Below are 23628 nucleotides of genomic sequence, written 5' to 3'. Positions count from 1 at the left end.
ATCTATCTATCTATCTATCTATCTATCTATCTATCTATCTATCTATCAAATTAGAGTCGGCCTAATGCTGTTGTTTTAAACTAATATAACGATATGCAGGGTTTGTACAAAAATATTGTAATTATAAAATCCTGTCATAAGAGTGTGTTACCTTTACTTGTGTGTCTGTCTGGTTACAACAGCGTCTCACCAGTGGACTTGGAGTTGTATGGATCATAAGCAGAGAGGTGTACGCACATGGGTACTCTACAGGAGGTAAGAAAATGTTGGGCAGTCCATGTTTCATTTACATTTTCTGCTTTTGTAAAGCAGGTTGCAAATGTGCTATAAATACTATTAATACTTTTCATCTCCATCAGATCCTAAAAAAAGAACGTGGGGATCGTTTGGGAACGTGGCTCTGCTCGGGATGATGCTGACCACCGTCTGCTTCGGCCGCACTCTGCTTGGCTGGACGCGACCACTGAGGAATCCCTTCTGTAACACTGCTAACTGTTGCTAATGACAAAGTCTTCAGGGTGGGCTCACCTAGTCAACCACTTTATAATCAAAGCAGCTACATAACCCGTATACTTTGCAACATATACGCTAACCTCTGACCAATTCAACATTTGAAGCCAGGTGACATTCATGTTGTCAAGTGACCTGACATTCCTCCTTCAGGCTAATGGCTGGGGTGTAATCTACATGCACGATCTGTCAGTTTGTCTTGATGGCGTTTTCACCTGCACCCTGATTTCTGAAGTAGTTGGCCACAAGACATAAGATATATTTCATATTTTTGATTTCTTTGTCTTGTAAACAGGGTTTTGGCTGGTCATATGAATATTAAACATCATATGTTGGTTATAAATTATCTTGTGCTTTTTTTTTTTTTTTTATTGGGTGTTGAAAGGGCATTTATTGAATGTGAGGTTTTGATAACTGCAATGTTTGTTTAAGGGAGCGGCTTTTTTTTAAGCTTAGTAATTGTTCAAAGTCCACATTACTTGTTGAGGCAGGTGGATTTGTATCTCTGCAGAGCTGTTAGGCTCACAAAAGAAAATACCCGTCACACAGGCCACAATGGCACAGCATAATGTGGAAGAACTCTTCCACCTGCTGTTGCAGTAAGACCCTAAAGTTGTTGACTACAGTATCATGACTTCTGATTTATTATCAAACAGGAAATCTTAATATCAATATCTTACAGTACACATTTCAATGACATTAAATCATACATCACTGTTGGCACTTAACAGTAAAACAACTCTGAACACACTACAGGTAAAGATTGATACAACAGCTTAGTTCCAGCACATTTGCATGATACTCCAGCTAACAATCTAAACTGCACCTCTTCTCTACTCAAAGCATTTGAACAAACACCTTGTGCAGAAATAAATACGCATTTTACAACTCATTTAACAATATTTTGTTTTACTTTACAAATTGCTGCTGTTAAAAGTGTTTAGTGTCGTGAGGTCTCTTCTCAGTGTGGATTAAATATTCATTGAAAACAGAACTGTTTTAAAGACCAGAATTAGACCATGATAAAACTTCCATAACACATGTAACCGCACATTAACGGCTGCAACAAGAATATTTTCCACATGTAAGTTGAATACATTTGAGCAACTGAATGAGATTTGGCTTCTACTGTACGATATTCTTTGTGTCCGTTTTTCCAAAGTTATGGCTTTTGAACTTTATAATCAAGACCTCAGCTTTAAGACAACACGATTAACCTGACAGTTTGGCGTGAAAGTGCACTTCACTAATATTTGGTCACCTAAGGGATCCTAATTTATATTCCTTAAATATTTTAGGCATGTTGGCAACTTTCCCATGTGTCTCTCGCTCTCCTATTTCTTGCTGGATAACCTGAGGTTGTCTTTCATTGGAGGACTTCATGCAACCTTGATCCACATTACCTCAAATGACCCCTAGAGGGCACTGTGACCATTCAAGCCACATTAAAGTGCTGTGCATATGGGGGAGTAAGTCAGGGGTGCAGAAGCACAAACAAGTCTCCACTAGGCTGAAGATCTCTGGAAATTTAAAGGGAATGTGGAAAAAAGTGCCTCTGAAACCTCCCATTTAAAAGACTCAATGGATCCTTCTCATGGAACCACAGATAAATATATTTTTCTATCACTAACCTAAAACTCGTCTGCAGAGATGCAGCAGCATCCAGGCAGAGGCTTTTCTGAGATCCACACTGGTCTTCCTTTGGTGTCTGCTTTGCTTCTGTTCTCTGAGTCGTGGAAGTGACTGAGGATGCGTCCATCAGTAAGTGTACCTGGAGAGTGGCGTGTCCTCCATCAAATCATCCTGGAGAAGAAGATTACAATAATATTTAGACTACTACAGTTAAGAATAAGTTTAGAAAAGGTGAGACTAGGTCAATACTTATACGCTCAGCGGTACCCTTTTTGAACAGTATGGGATTTTGTGACTTTTAATATATTTTCGAAACTTGTCTGATTGTGCTGAGATGATAAAGAGCTCTGAAGATAAGCATAAGGAGTTATGAGAACAAATGTCATGTAATTGAAAGAACTGACTGACTTGATTTTGTATATTTGTGTCTGTTTCTCCTCTGAAAACTTCCCCTTGCATGTGGTCATACATTCAAAGAGCAGGATTCCATAGTTTCTATGTTTAATTAGCTGCACCACTGACCTTCATGAGAGTGATTTAATTAAGACTAAGGGGATAGAAGAGTTGATATTTTAAACTTCACAGTTGATTTTACAAACAGTGAGCTGGGGGAACAAATTTGGTGATTTATAGTTTCAATTCACAGCACTACAAGGTAATACGGCAATTCCATAAAGTTTTGGCAATCTTGAAGATTTTCATTTAAAATATATATCGCTGCCCACTGATGAAAGTATTGCAATATTTATTTTCAGTATTACAAACTGGGTGTCTGTGGTGACCTTTTGACTTTATACACACAAAAGATGTAACTATGCACACAATTCTGAAAACTTGAAGCTCATGTATCAACAAGAAGACGCAAGACTACTAAACTCTAAGCACAATCCCATTCACAGTCTGGGTCAAGCTCCCACACCCCCAGATCCTACATTTCCCAAAATGCAACTGCAGTCTTTTGTTAGACCCTCATTGCCATCACTTGTTTCAAACTCTACACCTCCAGTTCGTAACAAAATCTAAAGCCAAACTGAGGTTATTCTCCCTCAGGACAAGTAAACTGAAAAACAAATGCTGAAGTGCCCCTTTAATCACAAGCTTACTGTATTGTAATACATGTATTTATCTCACCATGGGTAGATCCTGAAGCCGATGGAACTCTGGGTGGTTTGTCCGCTGGCGGAACTTGAGGAAGAGGATGACGAAGACGATAGCAGTAGTGACGATGAACACTGACAGCAGGCCAGCCAGCAGGGGATCTAGAGGGGAGCTTGAGCGGTAGCGGGGCCCCTTGAGGTCTAAATGACACACGAACGGACAATCGTAATAAAACAGTTAACACATTTGTAAGACACAAAATAAATAACATTACTCTCATCACCTTACCTTCATCTCCCACATTGAGTTCAGATGGGACGTCCTGGTACGTGGGCCCAGCAGGACCCTGGCCTGGAGCGGAGGTCAGGTGTCCTGTGGTTGTCGGCTGTGTGGAGGCTGTGGTCCATGATTCAGACTGTGGCCGGATGGTGGAGGCGTGGGCTGTGGAGCTCGTATCCTGCACTGTGTGGGCAGGCTGAGATGAAAAGGTGGTGAAGGGATCTGTGGTCACAATGGCTCTGCCGTCAGTGGTTGAGATGTGCGGTGGAGGGGTGGCGCTCTGTACAGGCAGCGCAGATGAAAGGTAGTCTGCGGCAGCTGAAAGTGGGGATGTGAAGGCAGTGCTGTATCAATTCAAAACAGCACAGAGAATTCTTCAAAGGAAACAAACCGTACACACAGCACACTGATGTAACTCCACAAAACCCTGTTAATAGAAACTGATCACTCCCACTGACATTAAAACAGATATACGGTTAACTTGTTTGTATTTTCATGCATCAAATAACGGCATACTAATGGTGGTGGATGCTCACTACGGCATCTTTCCAGTTTTGCAGTGGCTGATTCAGATAAACCACATGGGTCTGTAACAATGTGCCAAACACTCCGCTGTAAGCAATTTTGATAATCAATTAATAGTTTGAGCTGTTGCAAAAAATGGCAATAATTTACCAGTTCTAGCTTCTTAAACATGAATATTTCCTGTTTTGTTTTTAAACTATTTGAGTAAACTTAATATACTCAGGGTTTGGACAGAGAAAACCAGACATTTGAAAACATTAAATATGAGTTCAGGGAACTTCACATTTTACAGACCAATCTATTATTCATATAACCGAGAAAATAATCAGGAGATGAATCGATAATGAGAATTGTTCGTGGGAGGCCTGGTGAACACAGTTAGAAGTTTCACAAAGCTATTGTAGGACCGTTCTACTGCATAATAATTTACAGGAGTTTTTTAGCTTTCTTTTAAGTCACTGCTTTCATTTTCTCTATGAAACGAGTGAATATTCACACCTGCCTTTTCCCTCTTTCAACATGAGTATATTGTTACTCCACTAAAAGCACGTGGCTCTTTACATCAAGTTCCACAGCTCATGCTGACAGCTGGGGAGGGGGCTGGAAAAGGGGTGTGTTCAAGGAACTTTGTACGATGGGTAATTACAAGGCTTCCTTTCTACCGTTTACATGTAGGATAGAATGAAGAGACAGGCTGTAATTAGTGCTCCTGTGGGCAAAGCACAATGGGTAAGAATGAGAGTATCCTTGTGCATTTTCTGCATTAAGTCACAAAGCAACTTAAAGTAATTACTGATGTAATGTGTAGCTTTTTGAAGAGAGGGATAACCTACACATTACTCCACAGGGACAGACAGAGAAGTGACAACAGCAGCTAATAAGAAAGCAGGAGTGTGAACAGGATGGCATGATGTCATGTTGTTATTTCTGTGCTGCTCAAAGAGGCAACAGGGCATCAGCGTAGAGAGTTATATTTATCCGATCTATAAAAGGGAATCTCTTAGATGAGGTTGCGACACACATTCTCAATCTCATAGCAGTCAATGTCAGGGGTCAGGAGAGGAATATGTTCCCGGAGCGCTGCTGGCAGTGAGCCTGAGAAAGAGCGTCTGTGTTTGCAAACAGGCAGCTTTAAATGTGTGGGATGATTTATTTCAAGAATCAGGATGTAAAAGTAGAGTGAAGTGAAAAGGACGTGAAGTAAACAGACTGGACTGGAAAAGGATATATGCACAATTATAGAATTATTGACGAGATGATGACAGTCATTTTTATGTCTTGAAGCTTTTAGAGAGAGGCAGCATGTAAACAGTTTGTCTTGAATACCTGAGGGTGAAGGAGCAGTCATGGCGACGGGTACATTCATGTGTTGAGATGTAGCCACTGCAGAGTGCGTTACATATATTGCATTTGTCGCAGCCTCTGAATGGACTGTTGCTTTGGTCTTGGTAATGGTGGTGGTTTCAGTTGAGGTTTCATCCCCGCTGTGAATACGATGTGTGACCTCACTCCCAGGATCCTCTGTCAGGATCTGGTCAGGAGATGCTGAGCGTCCAGCATAACTCGGGAAGGCAGCCAGGGTGAGGACAGGAGGCAAGACACTGCTCTGACCTATGAAATAAAAGAGATATGAAAAAGGTATTAATCATTGTATTTTTTTGGCTATAAAATCGTGTCTAAAATAATTCCCGGAGCATAAAGTGGATTATATTCAAATGTCTTTTTTTGTCCAACAAACAGTCCAAAACAAATATCTGCAGTTTACCGTCATTGAAGACAAAACCCCGCGAAATGATTCACATGTGACGAGTTGGAACCAGATCATTTCTACTCACTACTCAAAACAATGCTCGTCAAAGATAATAGTTGAAGATCATTTTTCTGACATTCGACTGCTTGATTAATCTACTAATTGCAGCTAAAAAAACAAACAAACATTTGTATTTGGTGCTGTCCTGCATTCAATTATATAGTATATAAAACGAGAAACTATGAGAAGACTACATTAAGTGCCCATTAACATTTAAAAAATGTGCACATTACTTAAAAGTTCAAATAAATAAATAAATAGATGACTGTGAACAGAAATCATAATATAAAGAGTAATTATAAAAAGGAGAACGAAACGCTCATCTCTTGAACAAATGAATCAAAATAAGCGAACTATAAGACATCAATAAAATAACTGAACATATCTAAATCAAAATGCAACCAACAGCCTGCAGCTCTGTGTAAACTTTCCATAAGATCAATAGACATGTCTGGAGCATCATGTGGGAATCGATAACGGGTCCAACTCGCGTCAGCAGGATGTCAGGTAAAACACATACTCACATACATACACACACACCAAGATGACACCTTACCTCTTGTCTGCGATGAGCCGGTAAGCACCACCAACACGCAAAACGCCAAATTCATTTCAAAGCGCATCTCCTTCGCGGCCTTCGCATGCAGATCGCAATAAAAACAGAGCAAAGCGGGCTCTCTTCGCAGAGACTCCGCTTCCCAGCTCTCGGAGGTTGTTTCCGTTACGTGATTTGACAGGGCACATCATCAGCGCTAAAAATATCCTGAGGGAGTCGGGCAGAAGAGAAGTAGGGGTGGGGCCGCACGCCAGCCTGCATGCGGGCGGCGGGAGTAGAGAAGGCTGCACGCGCTTCAGCGAACACGCGTCAGCGATCTCACTGCAAATGAATGTTTCACTCTCCGGCTCTTCCTCGTTTCCTGCCAGTCACCTCATCCCTGAATCTATTCCTCCGACATGCACCAGTTTGCGGTGGCTGTTGCTCCCCCCTGCTCCAATCAGACGCCAGTGCGTCAGAAGCGCAGTTGTCTGCGTCAGGAGCGCCTGTTGTAGAGCGCTGTAGCGTTGGACGCACGCGAGTTTGACTGTGTTCGTGGTTATTGTAGGCTTGCTGCGATGTTATTTACAGCGATTAAACGGTGGTAGGTGAGTAGGCGTCAGTGTTCGCTGGTGGTAATGTAAGACAACAACTTTTCAGCCCCCACAGAGGTCAGCGTGTCGTCATGCCTGAGCGCACGACCCACATGTGTATGGACAGCTGAATGACCCGCTGCGTCCTCAGTGTGAGGACAGCGTCTCCTCGTTTTTTAAATCACTGCTTTTTGACGACCAGGCTTTAATTTCGGAGGGATTTCAAACGGCAGCGGGGAGACACCTTCACGTTGCGCTAGATGGAGCCTCCAGCCAATCCGGGAGACGGCCCGGTGGAGTTGGAGTTAACGGTAGAGAACGTGGAGTCGGTAAGTTTCAGTAGTCAGCCACTTCACTGGATGATTGTTTATTAATCTACGCATATAGATGAAGCTTGTAATGCCATTCAGAACACGAAAGCTAATTTCAATTTTTCAAAAATAAAAGTTGCAGCATCATTATCTCATATTTATATGGATATGTTGTATTTTATACAATAACTCAAATAACAGTAAAACTATTTAAAACAGAGTTTGGTTAATCGTAGTTCACCACAGGAAGGTTGGACACACTGGACATTTTGTAACATGATACCTTTATAAGCATATGCTGTCCTAATAATAACTAACACCATGTGCCATGGATTACTCGCTATGACAACACATTTTTTACTCCATTCAAACAATTGGACATCCAGCATGCATCATCATTAAAGCGTGTTAATGCAACTCAGCGATTTGATTAACAACCTGTTGCACAAAACACAGATGCATCCATTGTCATTACATACTCAGTCAGGAAATATGGGGATACTGATGGGTGTTATGATTATGATTTGTATCCACTCAGACATCGTCATCCTTATCTGTTATTACCAAATTACTTCATTGTTTCCTTTGTATTGGCTCTTCTCTGCTCCTCAGGCTCTCTACCAGCTGTACTTTGACCCGGTCATGGAGCGTAAGAATGTGGCCCAGAAGTGGCTGACCCAGGCCCAGGCCTCTGCACAGGCATGGCAGTTCTGCTGGGCCCTGCTTGGCCCCGACAAGGTGCGTTGCTTCTGCTCGAGACATCTTTAAAAATAAACACTATTTCAGGGTGCAAGAGCATAAACTGGTTGGATGTCAGTGCAGATTAGAGCCGTAAGAGGTGAACATTTTGTATATGTCCATCTGTTACAGTGAGTCTGTCTCTTTGCAGCTCCCAGAAGTTCAGTTTTTTGGCGCCAGCACCCTCCACACCAAGATCTCCCATCACTGGAGCGATCTCCCCACAGACCAGCATGAGAGCTTGAGGATGCAGCTCCTCTCCCACATCCTACACTTCTCCTCTGGGCCCAAAATGGTGCTAACCAGGCTGTGTGTCGCCCTGGCCTCTATGGCTCTTAACTTAATTCCACAGGTCTGGTCCCAGCCGGTGGCGGACATGGTGAGGGCCTTCCAACCGCAGAAGCCCGACTCTGAAGGCAGCTCTGAGGCCGCCCAGGACCCTCAAGCGCACTGCCTGGCACTGCTGGAGCTCCTCACCGTACTTCCAGAGGAGTTCCAGAGCGGCCGGCTGGCTCAAGCGCGCCGTACCCAGCTGAGGGGGGCCCTGGTTGGGGAGTGGGCAGTGGTGTGTCCCTTGCTGCGTCAGCTGCTCCAAAGCCAGGACTCCTCCAACCAGGTGAAGGAGAAGGTGCTACGCTGCCTGTCCAGCTGGTTGGGGCTGGACGTGCCGTTAGGGGAGAGTCACGAACTGGTCCAGGACTGTTTCAGTGCTCTGTCCAACCCAGAGCTGTTCGACACGGCTGTGGAGACGATAGTCAATGCCATCTCGCAGCCTGACAGCCAAAGGTGAGAAACACGCCGCATCAGAAATCCATTAAGGCCACAGTCAATTTCCAGGCGTGTGAATCACAACCCGTCTCTGCAGGTACATTGATGCTCTGGTGAACTTGATGCCTCTGGTGCTGGGTCTCCATGACCAGCTGAACACAGCGGCTCAGGATGGCGACATGGAAACCTCACACGGTATCTGTCGTATTGCTGTTGCTATGGGGGAAACACACTCCAGGTACACACAGCTGCACACACGCACACACACACACACCATCACCCACTTACCTGGCTTCGGTAAATGGCGTTTTTTGCTTATGTTTGTTTGTGTACGACAGGGTTTTGTTGGAACAGGTGGAGCACTGGCAGGAGTATCTGGCTTTGGTTAACATGATTCTTTTCTGTACTGGCATCCCTGGGCACTACCCAGTCAGTGAGACCAGCAGCTCCCTCACACTCACCTTCTGGTACACTCTGCAGGTAGGGTGAAAGAAATGTATGAGATAAATACATGTAAACAAGACAATACAAAGTCACTCATCTCTGTTAAATGTGAATGTGTTTTGTGATCTAGACACTAAACTTTCTAATATATTTCTTGCATATTCAGGATGACATCTTGTCATTTGAGGAGGAGAAGCAGGCAGTTTACCTGCAGGTCTACAGGCCGGTTTACTTCCAACTGGTAGACGTACTACTACATAAATCCCACTATCCCTCCCAGGAGGAGTACGCCTCCTGGTCTTCTGATGACAAGGAGCAGTTCAGAATTTACAGGTAAGACGCAAAACAAGTGGAAGTTCTTAAGGAGCACTAAAACTGGATTTTACATCCTTTCTCACAAAAAAGAAAGCTCCAAAAGAACATGTCTGCACTGAATTTCATGGCAATTCATCCAATAGCTGTTAAGACATGTCTGCCCGTGTGGATGAAAATGGTAGCAAGATTATCTACTATGCCTCCACGTCTCTTTTGCATTTCAGAGTGGACATTTCCGACACTCTGATGTACGTGTATGAAATGCTGGGGGCAGAGCTGCTCAGTAACCTCTATGACAGGCTGGGCAGACAGCTGATGGACCCACAACAGTCAGCAGTCTGGCAGGTAAAGTCATTAATCACTGATTCCCATTCCATGCACATCTACTATCTCTGCAAAGTGTTACCTGCGTGATATTACAAAACGCTAATATTTTCTTATTTATATTCTATTTTCCCCATTCCTTCCTTACTGTGTAACTCTGTACCTCCTGGTTGTATTTCCCCTCTCGTGACCTAACGTCACATTTCGGTTTTTTTCTCCGTATTCAGGACACAGAGGCCCTGTTATTTGGCTTCCAGTCCATAGCTGAGACGATAGACGTGAACTACTCGGACGTTATCCCGGGTCTTATTGGTCTCATCCCCAGAATCAACATCAGCAACGTTATGCTGGCTGACACCGTCATGTACACCATAGGTACCTAACAGACACGTGACTTTAATGTTTTACATTAGAACATTATTACAACCAGGATTATTAATGGCCATGGATGTCTTTCTGCCGTCTGGTCTGCACTCAACTATAACAAACCCATTTACACTCACTATCCATGACATGTACCTCGTGTTGGCCAGGATCCCTGGCTGAGTGGCTGGCTGATCACCCGGTGATGTTGGGTGGCATATTACCCATGGTGCTTCAGGGCCTTGTGAAGGCAGAGCTGTCTGTGTCCAGTGTATCCACCCTGAAGAGGATCTGCAGGGAGTGTAGACATGACCTCGGCCCCTACGCTCAAGACATCCTGACCATGTCACAGGTCAGACACGCAGCCTTTTAAAAAAAATAAATAACATATTACGGTCTTTCTATTAACACCCGTGTTCCTCTGCAGGACGTACTGGTAAAAGAAATCCATAAGGTGAGTAAACAGCCTTCAACATTCACCAGTTCTGTCCTACTCTGTAAACACAAATGCACCACCAAGTGTCTCTCTGAACACATTGTGTATCATGTGTGCTGTGTGTCTGTGTGTGCAGAGCAGCCAGTGCATGTGGTTGATGCAGGCTCTGGGCTTCCTCCTGTCCGCCCTGCCAGTGGAGGAGATTCTGGGCCGACTTCACTCTCTCATCACCCCTCACGTCCAGCAGCTGGATACACTGGCCCAGCAGGAGGTACATGCAAAGAAACTCTATAAAACTTCTACAGAAACTCACAAATACTAAAATAATACCTGAAGTAGCAGAGGTGTTTATTTCCAAGTACAAATTGGATGAATCAAGAACACTATACCTTCAAAGCACTTTATTATTTTGGTGCTAAATTAAGTACAGAATGTTAAATACTGTATTTTACTGCACTACTTTAAAGTGTATTATCCCTCTAGTAGTACGCACTTCACTGTACTCATAGGCAGTATCTTTTGAATATAATATTACAGTAGTAGTCCAGTGTATACTAATAATACCAGATCAATTAAAAGTCAGTGCCCTTAATTTCACACGGTGCAATTTAAAATTTTTACCATCATACTTTTAGCTAGAGTCATCTAAAATGTGAGTACACTCAAAGTTTATTTGACTGTATTGATAAAAACTACAGATGGATTTTCTTAAAAAAAGTTGGTTATTGCAGAAAAAAAAATCAACCTAAATACACAATTACCCAAGTAGTTGATTGCATTTAAAATATGTATGGTAAATATAAAATGAAATCCATTTCACTGAGCTAATAGACACTCTCATGCAGGGGGAAGTCTCAAATCTCTGTTGACAAAAATGTAGAAAACACTGGCTTCTTTGTAGTGCAGCACTTTTGCAGCTTTTGACACACCTTCTACAGTAACAGCAGTAAAATCACTCTTGACTCACACAACCGCTGTCATATTCACTATCTTCACAGGGCTACATATCAAACCCTTCCACTTTGTCTCCATTCACAGCCTGATCCTACTAACAAACAGTCCATCATTCACATCCTGGGGATGCTGTCCAGTCTCTTCACCACTCTGGACATCAACAGACAAGCAGACAGCTTAGAGGGAGCGTCCAGCCCAAGACTCACTCCCTCACAGAGCACACAGAATCCAGTAAGTTTAGCTCCAGAAAACTGGACATGGGTAGCTCCATAAACATAAATCATACCAGCAACTGCATCTGAATGATATCAAATTACCTCAGCTGTTTCCTCATACATCAGTGAAATAGTAGTTTTGTGAATCAACCCTTTAGAATGGGCCTTGTGCATCAATATTTCTGAACATGCAAAATATTGAAATGAACCAAACATACATGAAATATATATATACAAATTTTGTTTTTAGGTTGTTGTTGTGCTACAGCAAGTGTTCACGTTGATCCAGAACATCCTCAGCAAGTGGCTTGATGACTCAGAGGTAGTTGAGGTAGGAGGGTTTTTCACTGCTTGCATAAATATGTATGTGTATGCTGATGTATATGTGTGTGTGTGTGTGTGTGTATGATTTATCTATGTGTGTTTACTGACTCACAGCTCGCTCTCTCTCTCCAGGCAGTGTGCGGGGTATTTGATAAGTCAGTTCGAACCCTCCTACATGATTTCGGGCCCATGGTGGCTCAGCTGAGTGAGATGCTGGGGCAGATCTATTGCGCCTTCCCACAAGCCTCAGCATTGGATCTGGCACGGCAGGTACGCCCCCACAGATCAGGGCATGAATAAAAGCATTTTCCCTTCAAAACTGCAATTCGGACTTTTAACATGCTTTTGGGATCATATGTCCTTCTCTTTTAATTTTTTTAGATGGTTCACATATTTGCCGGAGAGGAACATCACACCTCTAACCTCAAAAGCCTTATTGAGGTTTTGACTTCTGCCACACTTACTCTATTTCATCAAGGTAATAAAATCCTGCACTTAATTACAATTTACTTTTAGATATATGTTTGTCTCGTCTCATCTTATATTCAATGTACAGGTCCACGGGATCATCCTGATATTGCAGAATCATTTATGCACCTTCATGCTCAGGTGGGTTGCGTATTCGTGTCCATTGTTATGCACGTTTGCAGCTCACAGGAAACTTTGCCTGATTACTTTGTGCTTCATTTAGATTCTTAAAAGGAAGCCTGATATGTACCTGTCTGACCAGTTGGATGTTAAAAGGCTGTTTTACTGCGGTGAGTATCATTACATGGTTGTACTGTATACACAGATGTGGAGATAGTACTAGAATATTGTGGGCCTATACTAAAGTAAACGTACTGTCACTTTAAATTAATATTACTAAAATAAAAGTAAAAATACTTGTGTCAAAAATGTACTTAATAACAAAATAGATTGCATGTTAACTTTTACTCAACTGGAACATCATCAGCAACAAGATCACTTCTGTCCAGACCAACAGATGGACACTCCGCAGTCTGGGCATAGAACAGATTATCAATTATATAAAACATACAACTGATTATCAATTATATAAATATTCAAGTGTCTTCCGGGTTTAGTATGCCAGGTACAATAATGCTAATTACAACCACCCCCCACATGTGGCCCGTGAACGCAAACATTCTCAACGGATCATTTCCGGGGTGTCCCCCCCTCCGACCGTGGAGCTCTGTCCTTACCTGCGGCCGCAGACACACCAGCAGCTTCTTCTCTGCTGCAGCTGCTGATTTGTCTTTTTCTCTGTTTCCCTCTTACACCGTTTGTTTTTATTCCGTAACGGATATGACTTGAAATGTAGCGAAGTACTATACTTGTGCTACAAAGCAGGCTGCATAAGTTAAATTGCTGATTTTGGAAAATACTCAAAAAAGTAATTTAAAAAAACTACCTTGTTTACGAGAGTAAATGTATTTCGTTACTTACACCCCTCCTGGTCGTATGACTCAATATCTAACGGTATGGTATCGAAAAATGGTATCAAAACTGATTAAATTGAATTGTATAGGATAATATGACCCCACATGTTTGATTCCATGCAGTCTAAAATGTTGCATTGCTTTTTTACAAATGACTGTGTTCAAAGTCAAGACACAACCTCACTCACATCTTGATATTCTGCCTGAGACAACCATGCAGCTCAATAGCTGAAGCATTCATTAAAACACATCTTTGTATCTGTTTTCAGGGATTCTGACGCTGAAGTTCCCAGAGACACTCACAGTGAAAGCTGCCACACTATTCTTTGTAAGTTGAGGCAGAAATGTGCAACTTTTAATTGTAAGCTATAGTTTGAAAAAAAAAAAAAAAAATCTCATTTCATCTCATCAGCTCATAGATTCATGTGTTGTTGTTTTTGTCTGTACCTGGCAGACAGAGCTGTTGCCTCGTTGTAAAGACATGCCCTCGCTTGGCGAAGTGTTGCAGAGTGATGGCAAGCTTCTGACTGAGACCATACTCCAGGTGAGTCACACAACTAGATAAGAAAATGTGAATCATTACCCTGCGTACTGTGGTTGTGAGTATTGATTTGGAGAGCACCCACTCACTCTTTTGTACACTTTATTAAACCAGAGCATGCATTTCATCCCTGATGTTAGGTCTCATTTCAAACCGTCACCAGACTGTTTTCTAACGGAATGCTTCTATTTGTGTCGCAGGCGATTGGAGGCGAGTCCCCACGCAGTCTGACGGAGCACTTCTCTGAGGTGTTGTTTAGTCTAAACAGACACTGTCCAGCTCTGCTGTCCCAGTGGCTGAAAGAAACACTACAGCCCCCGGGATTCCCCTCCGCACAGGTCTCCACAGAGCAGAAAAACACCTTCCGTCAGCAGCTTCTGAGGTGACGATCATACACTTGTCACAGCTTTTAAACATCAAAACTGTGTTTTTGTTTCAAAAGGTGTTGTGTTCTCTTTATTCCATCAAAGAAATTGAATCAGCCGGCTCGGGTCTTTCTGTATGAAGTTAACATGTTTCAACAAAATGAATTCATCATTTTTTTTCTTTTTTCCAGGGAGCAAACCCACAAGCGCCGTGTTAAGGATATCGTGAAGGAGTTTTCTCTGCTCTGTCGGGGCCTGCAGGGGTCTGGATACTCTGATTACTAGACTGAGCTGGTAGCACTTCCGAGTTCAAGAGAAAGTGATAAAAGAAAAACCCAGAATCTCTTTCTGTTTCAATGATAAATGGTGCCAAATAGTACTGATCACTTGGGCAGGTGAAAGTGGACAACAGAAACCATAATGCTTGGACTGAACCAAAGCAAACACACAGATTAGGTGGACTGTTAGCATGAGCGGACCTCTGTGCAACAAGTTTCTAATGAAAATACCTCTGCAGTTGCTCAAGCAGGATAAAAGGAAAGGAAAAGGTGTCACACTGCCCTTTACTCTTCTCCAGGAATGGATCCAAACCCTCCCTCCATCAGACAAAGTGACAAGACAACAATAAACAGTTCATTCTTTGCAGCTGCATGAGCAACTGTGTGTGTGTTCACTTATTTATTGTTTCTCTTCTCTTGTATGCAGCTTGTAGAGCATAGTCACATTATCAAAATATAGAAATCCCCCTCCCCCTCCCACACACACACACACACACACACACACACACACGCACACCTCCGAGCCAGGCTTTTTCTTCTCTGACATTACATTATATAGCTTATAACTCTTGTACATGTATACTTCTGCTAATATATATCACTTACACAACAGAAAAAAGATAACAAGACCGACTTTTTTAAGCAGACAATATGTCCTGACAATAGACTGCTTGTATTGTTTTTTTTTTTTAAATCAGTGACATCACTGTGAGAGATGGCAGTTTTCTTGTCGTAGTTGTTGGGACGCCACCCTCTGTAGAAAACGTGGACTGGAGGAGAGAGGGCTCTAAGTGCTAGTCTGTAAGTGTCGCTGGTGACTCTGTGCATTTCAACCACAGCTCCGGAGGCTCCTCCTCCAGGAACCGGTCCAGACCCGGTCTGCTCACTATCGTATTCTTGTGAAGAGGTTCAGCACTGACTTTGATTCCTGGAAATAGAAGGAAATGTCAAAGCATTACAATACGTCTTGTTGTCAGTCAGGAGGAGGTTCGTTTCGGGGGCTTTTTTAATGACTTTCAAGATCTGGTTTGGTGAAGTTCAAGAACTTAAAATTAGACATTATCCAGGCTTTGTCAAATCAAAACCGTTGTGTCATCGACACAAAGAGCCCTCAGCGTTTCTAGAGATCTGGAATCAGACAAACATCAAGTACGTTCTAGCAATCATTTAGTGACTTCAAACAACAAAGACATCAGACTTGTGTATAATATGTGTCGGGCTGTTGTCAACTAAAGAATCTCTTAGTCAACTAACACTCATACGATTCTGTCGACTAATTGATTAGGTGATTTAATAGACATATCAGTAAAACTGAGTTTATCCACAAAGGTTCAAACAAAAAGCACCACTTTAAATCTTGTGTTTTACCAGAGAAGTTTCTTGGACATGAAAATGCTTTGACAAAATGACTAATTGACTAGATAAATCGCAGTCGACTTAAACCAAAAAGACCGATTAGTTAACTGATTGACAGGCCTGGCTATGTGGCGAGCTAACTCCCAAACACACGGTACCTTGGTGCAGCGTGTCTTACTGAAGACGTTCCAGAAACGTAGTGTCTCATCCCCAGCTCCTGTAACGATGGCCTCCCCGTCTGGTGACACAGCCTGAGGAGGGAGGACAAACTGGTGAGCGGGTGAACATTTTGGAGTTTAATTCCTTGTATGTGGACACATACGTGGCCAATAAACCAACACCGCTGGCGGGGTAACAGGTCTCTCCACACCCAGCCTCGCAGACCTAAACGATAAGGCCGCTGCACAGATCGCAACCTCAATAGAACAAGACATCACACACCCAACTCAGCCACCGCCTCACCCTCCTGCCCTCTGGACGCAGGTACAGAGCACTGAGAGAGGGATCCCTGCCTGATGTGTACAGTGCGGTGGAGAGGAATTTACCCTTCGTGACAATAAAGACGAAAGCTGATTTATATTTTGGATTTGGATTCAGTCCTGAGAAGAGATCTGCTCAGACAACATGGGTGAAAACACCTGTGTGGGTGGACTACGGGTGTGCAGGGAACCGTTACCATTTCACATATAAAACATGCGATTACTTTATAAAATATAATGCCTTCAACAGTACGATAAGTGGTTGGAATTTGCTAGCTTAGACCAGCTGCAACATTAAAATGCAGCATGTACTTAAATGCATCAACAGTAACAAATATACAATGTAAATAAATAAACACTGGCAGCGTTTTTCTGACACTACTCACTTTTACAGACTTTAAATGCAGCACTTTTACTTGTAAACGAGTATTTTCACACTGTGGTGTTGCATCTGAATACCTCCTCCACTGGATAAGTGTATGAAAACCGTTGGACATGTGTCCGTTCTGTTAGTCTAGTTACATTGCCACTGAACCCTCATGGTCATTCATTTAAACCTGCAGTCTTACCAGGTACAGCACTCTGTAAGAGTGTCCGGTCAACTTGGCCACCTGTGTTAATGACGGATACTTCCACACCAGGATCTGGTTCTGAGAGTAGCCGTGAGTGCTCACCTGCACACAAAGAGAGAACACAGACTAAACATTACACATTAAGCTTCACACACAGTACATTCCTATTGCAGAGATATTGCATGAAATCATATAGGATTGTATATATGTACCGAAATATTGGGAACTAATTAATTGGTCAAAATGTTACAAAATGTCCCTCCTCTCAAGAAAAAAAATGTAATAAATTGTTTTTATATGGCATGACACTGTTATAACACCTCTACAGTGAAAGTATATTATTTATTAATTAATTAATAGTTTTATGCAACACATTTTATCATTACCCAGACGTATACTGCAGTAATAACAACATTTTACATGGGGCCAGACTGTTATTTCTATCTACAAATGTGATTCCAATATTTAGTTAAATTAATTGGTTAATAAGGATCTTATTGTTTTAAAAAAAAACAACAATTATTTAATTACATTTCATTGATTATCAACGTGTTATTATTCTTGAACTGTGTGCATGTCTCCTCACCAGTTCGTTGGCGTGTTTGGACCACGCCAGGTTGCAGACCTGTGAGCCGGTGTCTGTGCTCTGCAGCGCCTGACCCGTCAGAGTGTTCCAGAAGCGCAGGCAGCGGTCGGCGGTGCCGCCGCCCGACGCGAGCAGCCCGTGCTGGTGGGGGGACCAGGCGATGGCCTTCACTGCTGCCAGGTGGTCGCTGTACTGCTGCACGGGGAGAAGGCTGGAGCTGTTCCACACCAGCAGCTGGGCAGGAGACCACAAAGGAATGGGATTATGTATAGCTTACTCTCGAGGATTAATTCACCCAAAAAGTTGAGTTTCAAACCCACTCACCTTGTTGTCGTTGCCTCCGGATGCTAAGTGCTGGTGGTCAGGAGACCATTTGAGGCCGCACACTTCTTGTCTGTGACCCTGAAGCCTCCGCTCAGCCGATGGGGGGGTTCTGACATCCCGCTGTAAGATCACTCTGTCCCGACTCCCCGACGACAGCTGCTCCCCGTTCCATGCCAGGGCACCTAGGGCACACAGGGTGGGAGGGAGGGTCTCATATTTCACTGTGGCTATCTGGAACTCATCTGGTGTTTCTTATATGATAATAGCACGTTTGGTGGTACAATATACAGTAAAATGGAGTTTTAGGCTATTAAGTAAAATAAAAAATGAAAGTGGTAAAATGCAAAACGGAAGATTCTCCTTTACTTCCTTTTAGTTTGCTAAAAGGAAACTCAAAAACTGATTTTAATCAGCAGTTTGTAATTCCACTTTTTCTCCAGCTATAACTGACCTACACGTGCTGAGTGACCCTCCAGGCTGGTAAGCTTCCTCCCTCCTGCTGCATCCCAGATCTGAACGTAACCCTTATGGGTTCCGACAGCAACAAGACTCCCCTGATGGGACCAGAGCCAAAGTCAAACACACGGTTGACCCATTGTTTCTTTACTACGAGCAGTTCATTTTCTCTTAAATAAGCAGTAGTAATAATCCGTTCTGGCAGCTCACCCTCTCATTCCAACAGACTGACGTGACGGAGTCTCCATCCACAGAAAGGTCACATAACCTCGTCACCTGTTAGGACACAAAGTACAGAAATCGAACAGACGCTTTTCTCTGAACCACATCAGACACAGACTTCCCTTTTACACCGAGAAGAAATTCTGCAATAACAAGTCTTTGAAGCCCCTCCTCTGACCTGGCTGGTGCAGGCACTCCACAGGTAGACGCAGGCTCCCAGGCCGACACTGAGTAAGTTGCCCGCCGACCAGTCTACCAGGTTGAGGTAGAAGTCATCCTGCAGCTCCGGAGCGTCCAGCACTTTGAAGGGGATCTTGGAGATCTTACGGGCTGGTTTACGAGGGGAGCGGAGCAGCTTGTGGCTACAGGAACATTGAGAAGGAACGGGGGAAACCAACGTTATCTGACAAGCAACGTTTGAGCGGCGTGTCCGCTCGGTGTGCAGCATGTGAGATATACGTCATACCTCTTGTTACTGAGCGGAGAAAGGGAGTAAGGTGAGACTTCATTATCGCCATCGAAAGGCACTCCCTTAGTGTGGACAGTGTACTGCAGGGAATAAACACACAAAGCAGAATTATAATTAGGGACTTCTAGGAGCTATTTAGGAATGAATTATTCTGGAATTGGGTGGTCCTTTTTACCCTAAAAAGGCTGCGAGAGTCTTGAGAGAGGACAGCGTGACGCCGGTCGTCCGTGTGAGTGTCTGGCACAGTGTCTATCCCTGCCCCCAGTAACTCATTCCTCAAGAGGGCTGCATACGCCACAGCATCTGGAGGGGTGGCAGTGAAAATGGTGAAACATGACGGTGGAGAGATATAGCTCAGGACCACAAAAAGACCACCTGTACGATTCATACCAGGTATAAAATGTCTGACCTTTGCTTGAATCTGAAGTGGCATCCTTTGCTTTATGGGTCTGATTTGGGGAGCGGCAGTTCTCCTGCAGAGAGATAAAGGAACGGTGAGTAAAAAAAATATGTTTATATAGCTTTGATTACCGAGCTGTGTTTTTGTGGGGCGGGTGCAAAAGGCTGCTTACATTGGCGTGGTGGAAGTTGATGCTCCAGTTGCTTCCAGCACGGGTGGGAATGAAGCGATCCCCTGACTTAATGCTGACAGGACTGCAGGTAGCACTCACACACTGGGATGGACAGAGAGAGACCATAACAAATCCAGCAGGGTTATTACTATTGGGCGATATTATTCAGGGCCTTTAAATATAGTTTAGCCCTTCCTCATAACACACTATTTGAGGATGGAGAACTCAGTTATGCTAAATATGTATGTAAAGACCCAGATACCACACACACACACACACACACACACACACACACACACACACACACACAACACGAACGGGTTTCCCATCATCCTGTGTGTCTGACCTTTGACAGGCGGGCCTCTGTCGGCAGGTTCTGGTGGTTGATTTGCCTCAGCAGCCGTCTCTCGTACTCTTGGTCCATCTCCTCTGGGCTGACGAGCAGCAAGGCCCCTTTGCTGCCCTCCGCGCCCGCCCCTTTAAACCTCCGCTCCCTCCCGTTGAGGAAATCCACCCAGGATTCCCATCTCTGTGGAGAAAAAACACACAAAAAACAAATTAAATGAATTCACAAAGACACCGAGCAGCTCTTTTGGCTGGATGAACACAGACCGAACGGCCTGGTTAGCACGGTGTGTGTACATGTCAGCGCATGTCAGGTGGCGTGTTGTTGTTGTCGCTGCATGGTTTAAAGACCGGCTACACCTGACGTTTAACCGCGTTAATGTAGCGAGGTATCAGCGTTATATCGACTGACGGCTCCACCGCGCGCTAATGACAGCCGCGTCGTTGTCATGGCATCATGCTCGCGCACACAACAACCCGTTTACACACAATGTAACACCAGCTGACGACCGCGAGACGTTCTTACCCGACTGACACGGCGGCTCAGGTGACCAAATCAACCGTCATCTTCGGTTGAAAAGGAGGGCGCTCCAGCGGGGAGGCTGTCGTCGCTTTCTTCCAAACTGCGATACATCCAAATGCCAACGCGACTGATGTTGTTTATTTTCGTGACAAAAAAAATGGCGTCTGAATCAGCTGTAGCAGAAATTCTCTGGTCGTGCTCCTGCTGTCCCGTGCAGTCGACGCAGTGCGCGGCTCAACAGCGACGCCCGCTGGCGATACGTGCTCACTGCATTTACAGTCACACAGCGGTTATTCCTTCATGTTGCCACGAGGTGTCGCAGCCGTACTGCACACTAATTCACTCAGTCCTCTATGTAGAGGTATTCTTACAGTTTTTCTAAATGGTGTGCAGGCGTCTTTTCCTGAGACCCTACCTCATATTCTCAGAACTCTACTCAGGAATACAGAAACTCTCTTGCAAAAATGAAACTCTGCATTCAAAACATTGCTGTGTCTTCTCAAAATGGTATTTCGTGTTCTAATGACACACACCATCATTCGAACAAACAAAATACACAATATGTCTGAATGTCTTATCGGGAAACGTATGCCTTTTGCATCTGCAGTGTTACACTTATTGCATATGTACAGTAGTTTATTGTGAAATAGGAAAACAAAACAAGAAATACGGTTTGCATCCCAATTATCACAAATGTGTATATGTAAAGTGCCCTACATACAGAACAAATGTACTGTGTACAGTCCTCTGTTTCATGTTTTCATGATCAAACACAGGGACCTGAATCTCAGAGATTATGGCTCTCCTTGATCTTTGTCTTTCTCTTCCTCTTCCTCCTTCCTGTCTTCCTCCTCTTCCTCTAACTCCTCATGCTCTGCCTCTCTCTCTCTCATATGTTGGCATCCATTGCCCGTGCAACACACATGTAACACAATTGCTAGCAATTAGAGCAGAGCGGTTTATTACCAAGTAGGTCTTCACACACAAGGAATGCATTTTAATTAACGTTTAAAACCAACTCCTCACACAAATTTACATACCATCTGTGCTGTCATCAATAGCAGAGAGTGAGAGTATTGCTAGCACATGCTCGCCTGAGGGCCCCTGCGTGAGTGTGACTTCAAAGTAAATAAAGATCTTACATTTGCCCTCACCGATACTACATTTTCCACTCCTGCTAATAGCACCCGAGAGCACGCTTTGCAAACAGACAGAAAATAGGTTTACTCTTTGATCTCTTTCATGACCTGCTCCCGCCGAGGGTTTATTGAGACGGACTGACAGGGGAGAGTGGAGACAAGGCATCTCTGGTGGCACTCTGATCTTGACATACGTTGTCAGCGGTGGCCTTGTAACTCCTTACAAAAAAGCGGTCTTGTTGGGGCCTTGTGAGGCAAATTTAACCATTCATACATTACTTTCAGCTGTCTTTTTAAACTATTTATCATCTTTTTAGCTCATGGTTTCAGCGTCTCTGCTCGCTTTCTAACTAGTTTTCATGCACCCCCAACACGTGGTGGTCAGGTGTTACAGCTGACTCAATATTATGGATATATTTTTTAATTCAAATTGTAATATCTATTTTTTCAATCAAGCAGTTGAGCTACAGTGCGCTCTGCTTGGGGATCTCTAGAGGAAAGCCCATGAATACAAACGTGAGTGGCAGAGTTCTTTCTAAAATTTCCTAATCATTGTATGATTTCCCAGGTTTATCTTGTGATGCTTTGGAGGGGGCCCAGTCCACCGTATATAAAGTAGTTAAAACTAGCTTCAACTCTACCAGCTAGGCGTAAAACAGGTAATGCAACTTATGCATTAAGGCATCGCTAACAATCTAGAAACGTTTTCTGCAGAGTGAGTTTACTTTTAATAGTTTAAGTAGATTTAGATAATTCTGTACTTCTTAAGTGGAATTTTAAATGCAGACCATTTCGTTGTGACAGAATATTTTTAGATGCTTGCGTTGGTACTTTTCCTTTAGTACATCCACCACTGTACTTTATAAACATTCCGCACATTGAGACACAAACACCACGATAACACACAGGAAGCTATCTCGCCATCATCCCGTTTTGCATTTAGTCAGCCCAGTCACAACAGCCGCTCTTATCTGCATCCTCCATCAGTTCCACGCAGAGGCCCACACTGGAGGAACCTCATCCCGACGTGGAGGGCAGCGTCTGGGGCTGTAGAGCAGCTGTCTGCCCCGGTCAGGGCGGAGAGGAAAACTCTGGGGCTTTATCGCACAGAGGAAGCTTTGCCAGTACTTGCAGACCGTGACACTTTTAGACCCTTACTGGAATTCACAACAAGACAATGGGAGTCTGACTAATCTCATCTCTCGTACAATGACAAGAGAAATAATAGTTTCAGTATGAAAAAGAACATGGGGGGGGGGGGCTTTGCTTTGTAATACTGTAGGTGTTGAACGCAGGCTCAGCATTTGTCCAGGCAGATGTAGCTTTATTGTTCATATCCTCTCAGAGAAAGTTTGCTATGGAAAGAGTAGTGCTGAGGGCTGGAAAATACAGCCACAGGGGTTTACTGTAAAACAACAATCTTATCATTATCATCAGCTGTGCCACATGTTGTTTTGAACTATGTGTGGGTGTGTTTTGTTGAGAATGAATGAGACAACATGCAACAATAAAGCTCCCATGTAGGATTCAGATCCAAGCCTTGGGCGTAGATGACCTTTGGTGGAATCTCAGGAGTTTACATGTGCTGCAGCGAGAACATTTTGTTTATCTCAGCCCTATAGATGTGGTTTATCTGATATTTTCATTTTGTGCAGGCCCCCCCCCCCCCTCTCTCTGTCTCTCTTTCAGTCACGAAACCACATGCAATGCAGTGCATGTTGAGCATCTGCTCCCACGCACTCGCTTTGACACACCAGAGAGCTACAGATATGCATGCACCCCCCC

The 23628-nt window shown here is 43.6% G+C and overlaps 4 protein-coding genes across 5 annotated transcripts in view; 2 read left to right on the top strand and 2 right to left on the bottom strand.

Annotated features, from left to right (window-relative positions):
* The window catches only part of mgst3a (microsomal glutathione S-transferase 3a), a 2578-nt gene extending 1176 nt beyond the window's left edge, over positions 1 to 1402 (top strand). The window contains exons 5-6 of the mRNA XM_031854826.1: positions 183 to 255; positions 360 to 1402. Coding sequence (XP_031710686.1) covers positions 183 to 255; positions 360 to 502 — 216 coding nt within the window. The 3' untranslated portion in view covers positions 503 to 1402. The remainder of the gene's footprint in view (positions 1 to 182; positions 256 to 359) is intronic.
* On the bottom strand, positions 1132 to 6859 carry LOC116387578 (dextranase-like). The gene is made up of 5 exons (XM_031854825.1): positions 6411 to 6859; positions 5371 to 5655; positions 3529 to 3837; positions 3274 to 3440; positions 1132 to 2313 (listed from the first exon to the last, which is right to left on the bottom strand). The coding sequence occupies exons 1-5, from the start codon at positions 6475 to 6477 to the stop codon at positions 2269 to 2271; spliced, it is 873 nt and encodes a 290-aa protein (XP_031710685.1). The 5' UTR covers positions 6478 to 6859; the 3' UTR covers positions 1132 to 2268.
* Positions 6603 to 15166, top strand: LOC116387576 (importin-13-like). The gene is made up of 21 exons (XM_031854822.1): positions 6603 to 7311; positions 7906 to 8031; positions 8183 to 8817; positions 8897 to 9037; positions 9138 to 9279; positions 9410 to 9576; positions 9783 to 9903; positions 10110 to 10257; positions 10416 to 10597; positions 10673 to 10699; positions 10818 to 10952; positions 11720 to 11866; positions 12101 to 12181; positions 12307 to 12444; positions 12556 to 12652; positions 12731 to 12783; positions 12866 to 12932; positions 13886 to 13944; positions 14071 to 14160; positions 14358 to 14539; positions 14714 to 15166. Exons 1-21 carry the CDS (start codon positions 7243 to 7245, stop codon positions 14805 to 14807), a joined length of 2901 nt encoding a protein of 966 aa, XP_031710682.1. The 5' UTR covers positions 6603 to 7242; the 3' UTR covers positions 14808 to 15166.
* Positions 14568 to 20893, bottom strand: fzr1b (fizzy/cell division cycle 20 related 1b). 2 transcript variants are annotated; one of them, XM_031854823.1, is made up of 14 exons: positions 20708 to 20893; positions 20183 to 20365; positions 19837 to 19938; positions 19674 to 19737; positions 19440 to 19567; positions 19262 to 19344; positions 18974 to 19157; positions 18784 to 18849; positions 18569 to 18671; positions 18118 to 18299; positions 17794 to 18027; positions 17205 to 17309; positions 16315 to 16407; positions 14568 to 15728 (listed from the first exon to the last, which is right to left on the bottom strand). In XM_031854823.1, exons 2-14 carry the CDS (start codon positions 20258 to 20260, stop codon positions 15687 to 15689), a joined length of 1464 nt encoding a protein of 487 aa, XP_031710683.1. In that variant the 5' UTR covers positions 20261 to 20365; positions 20708 to 20893; the 3' UTR covers positions 14568 to 15686. The 2 variants fall into 2 exon arrangements, with proteins under 2 accessions (XP_031710683.1, XP_031710684.1); XM_031854824.1 differs by lacking the exon at positions 20708 to 20893 and having other exon boundaries at positions 20183 to 20694.
* Between the last annotated feature and the right edge of the window lie 2735 nt (positions 20894 to 23628).

This window comes from Anarrhichthys ocellatus, unplaced genomic scaffold (genome assembly GCF_004355925.1).
Source record: "Anarrhichthys ocellatus isolate YVR2014 unplaced genomic scaffold, GSC_Weel_1.0 scaffold15, whole genome shotgun sequence".
In the NCBI taxonomy this organism is placed as follows: domain Eukaryota; kingdom Metazoa; phylum Chordata; class Actinopteri; order Perciformes; family Anarhichadidae; genus Anarrhichthys; species Anarrhichthys ocellatus.
This window is presented reverse-complemented; position numbering and strand designations above follow the sequence as displayed.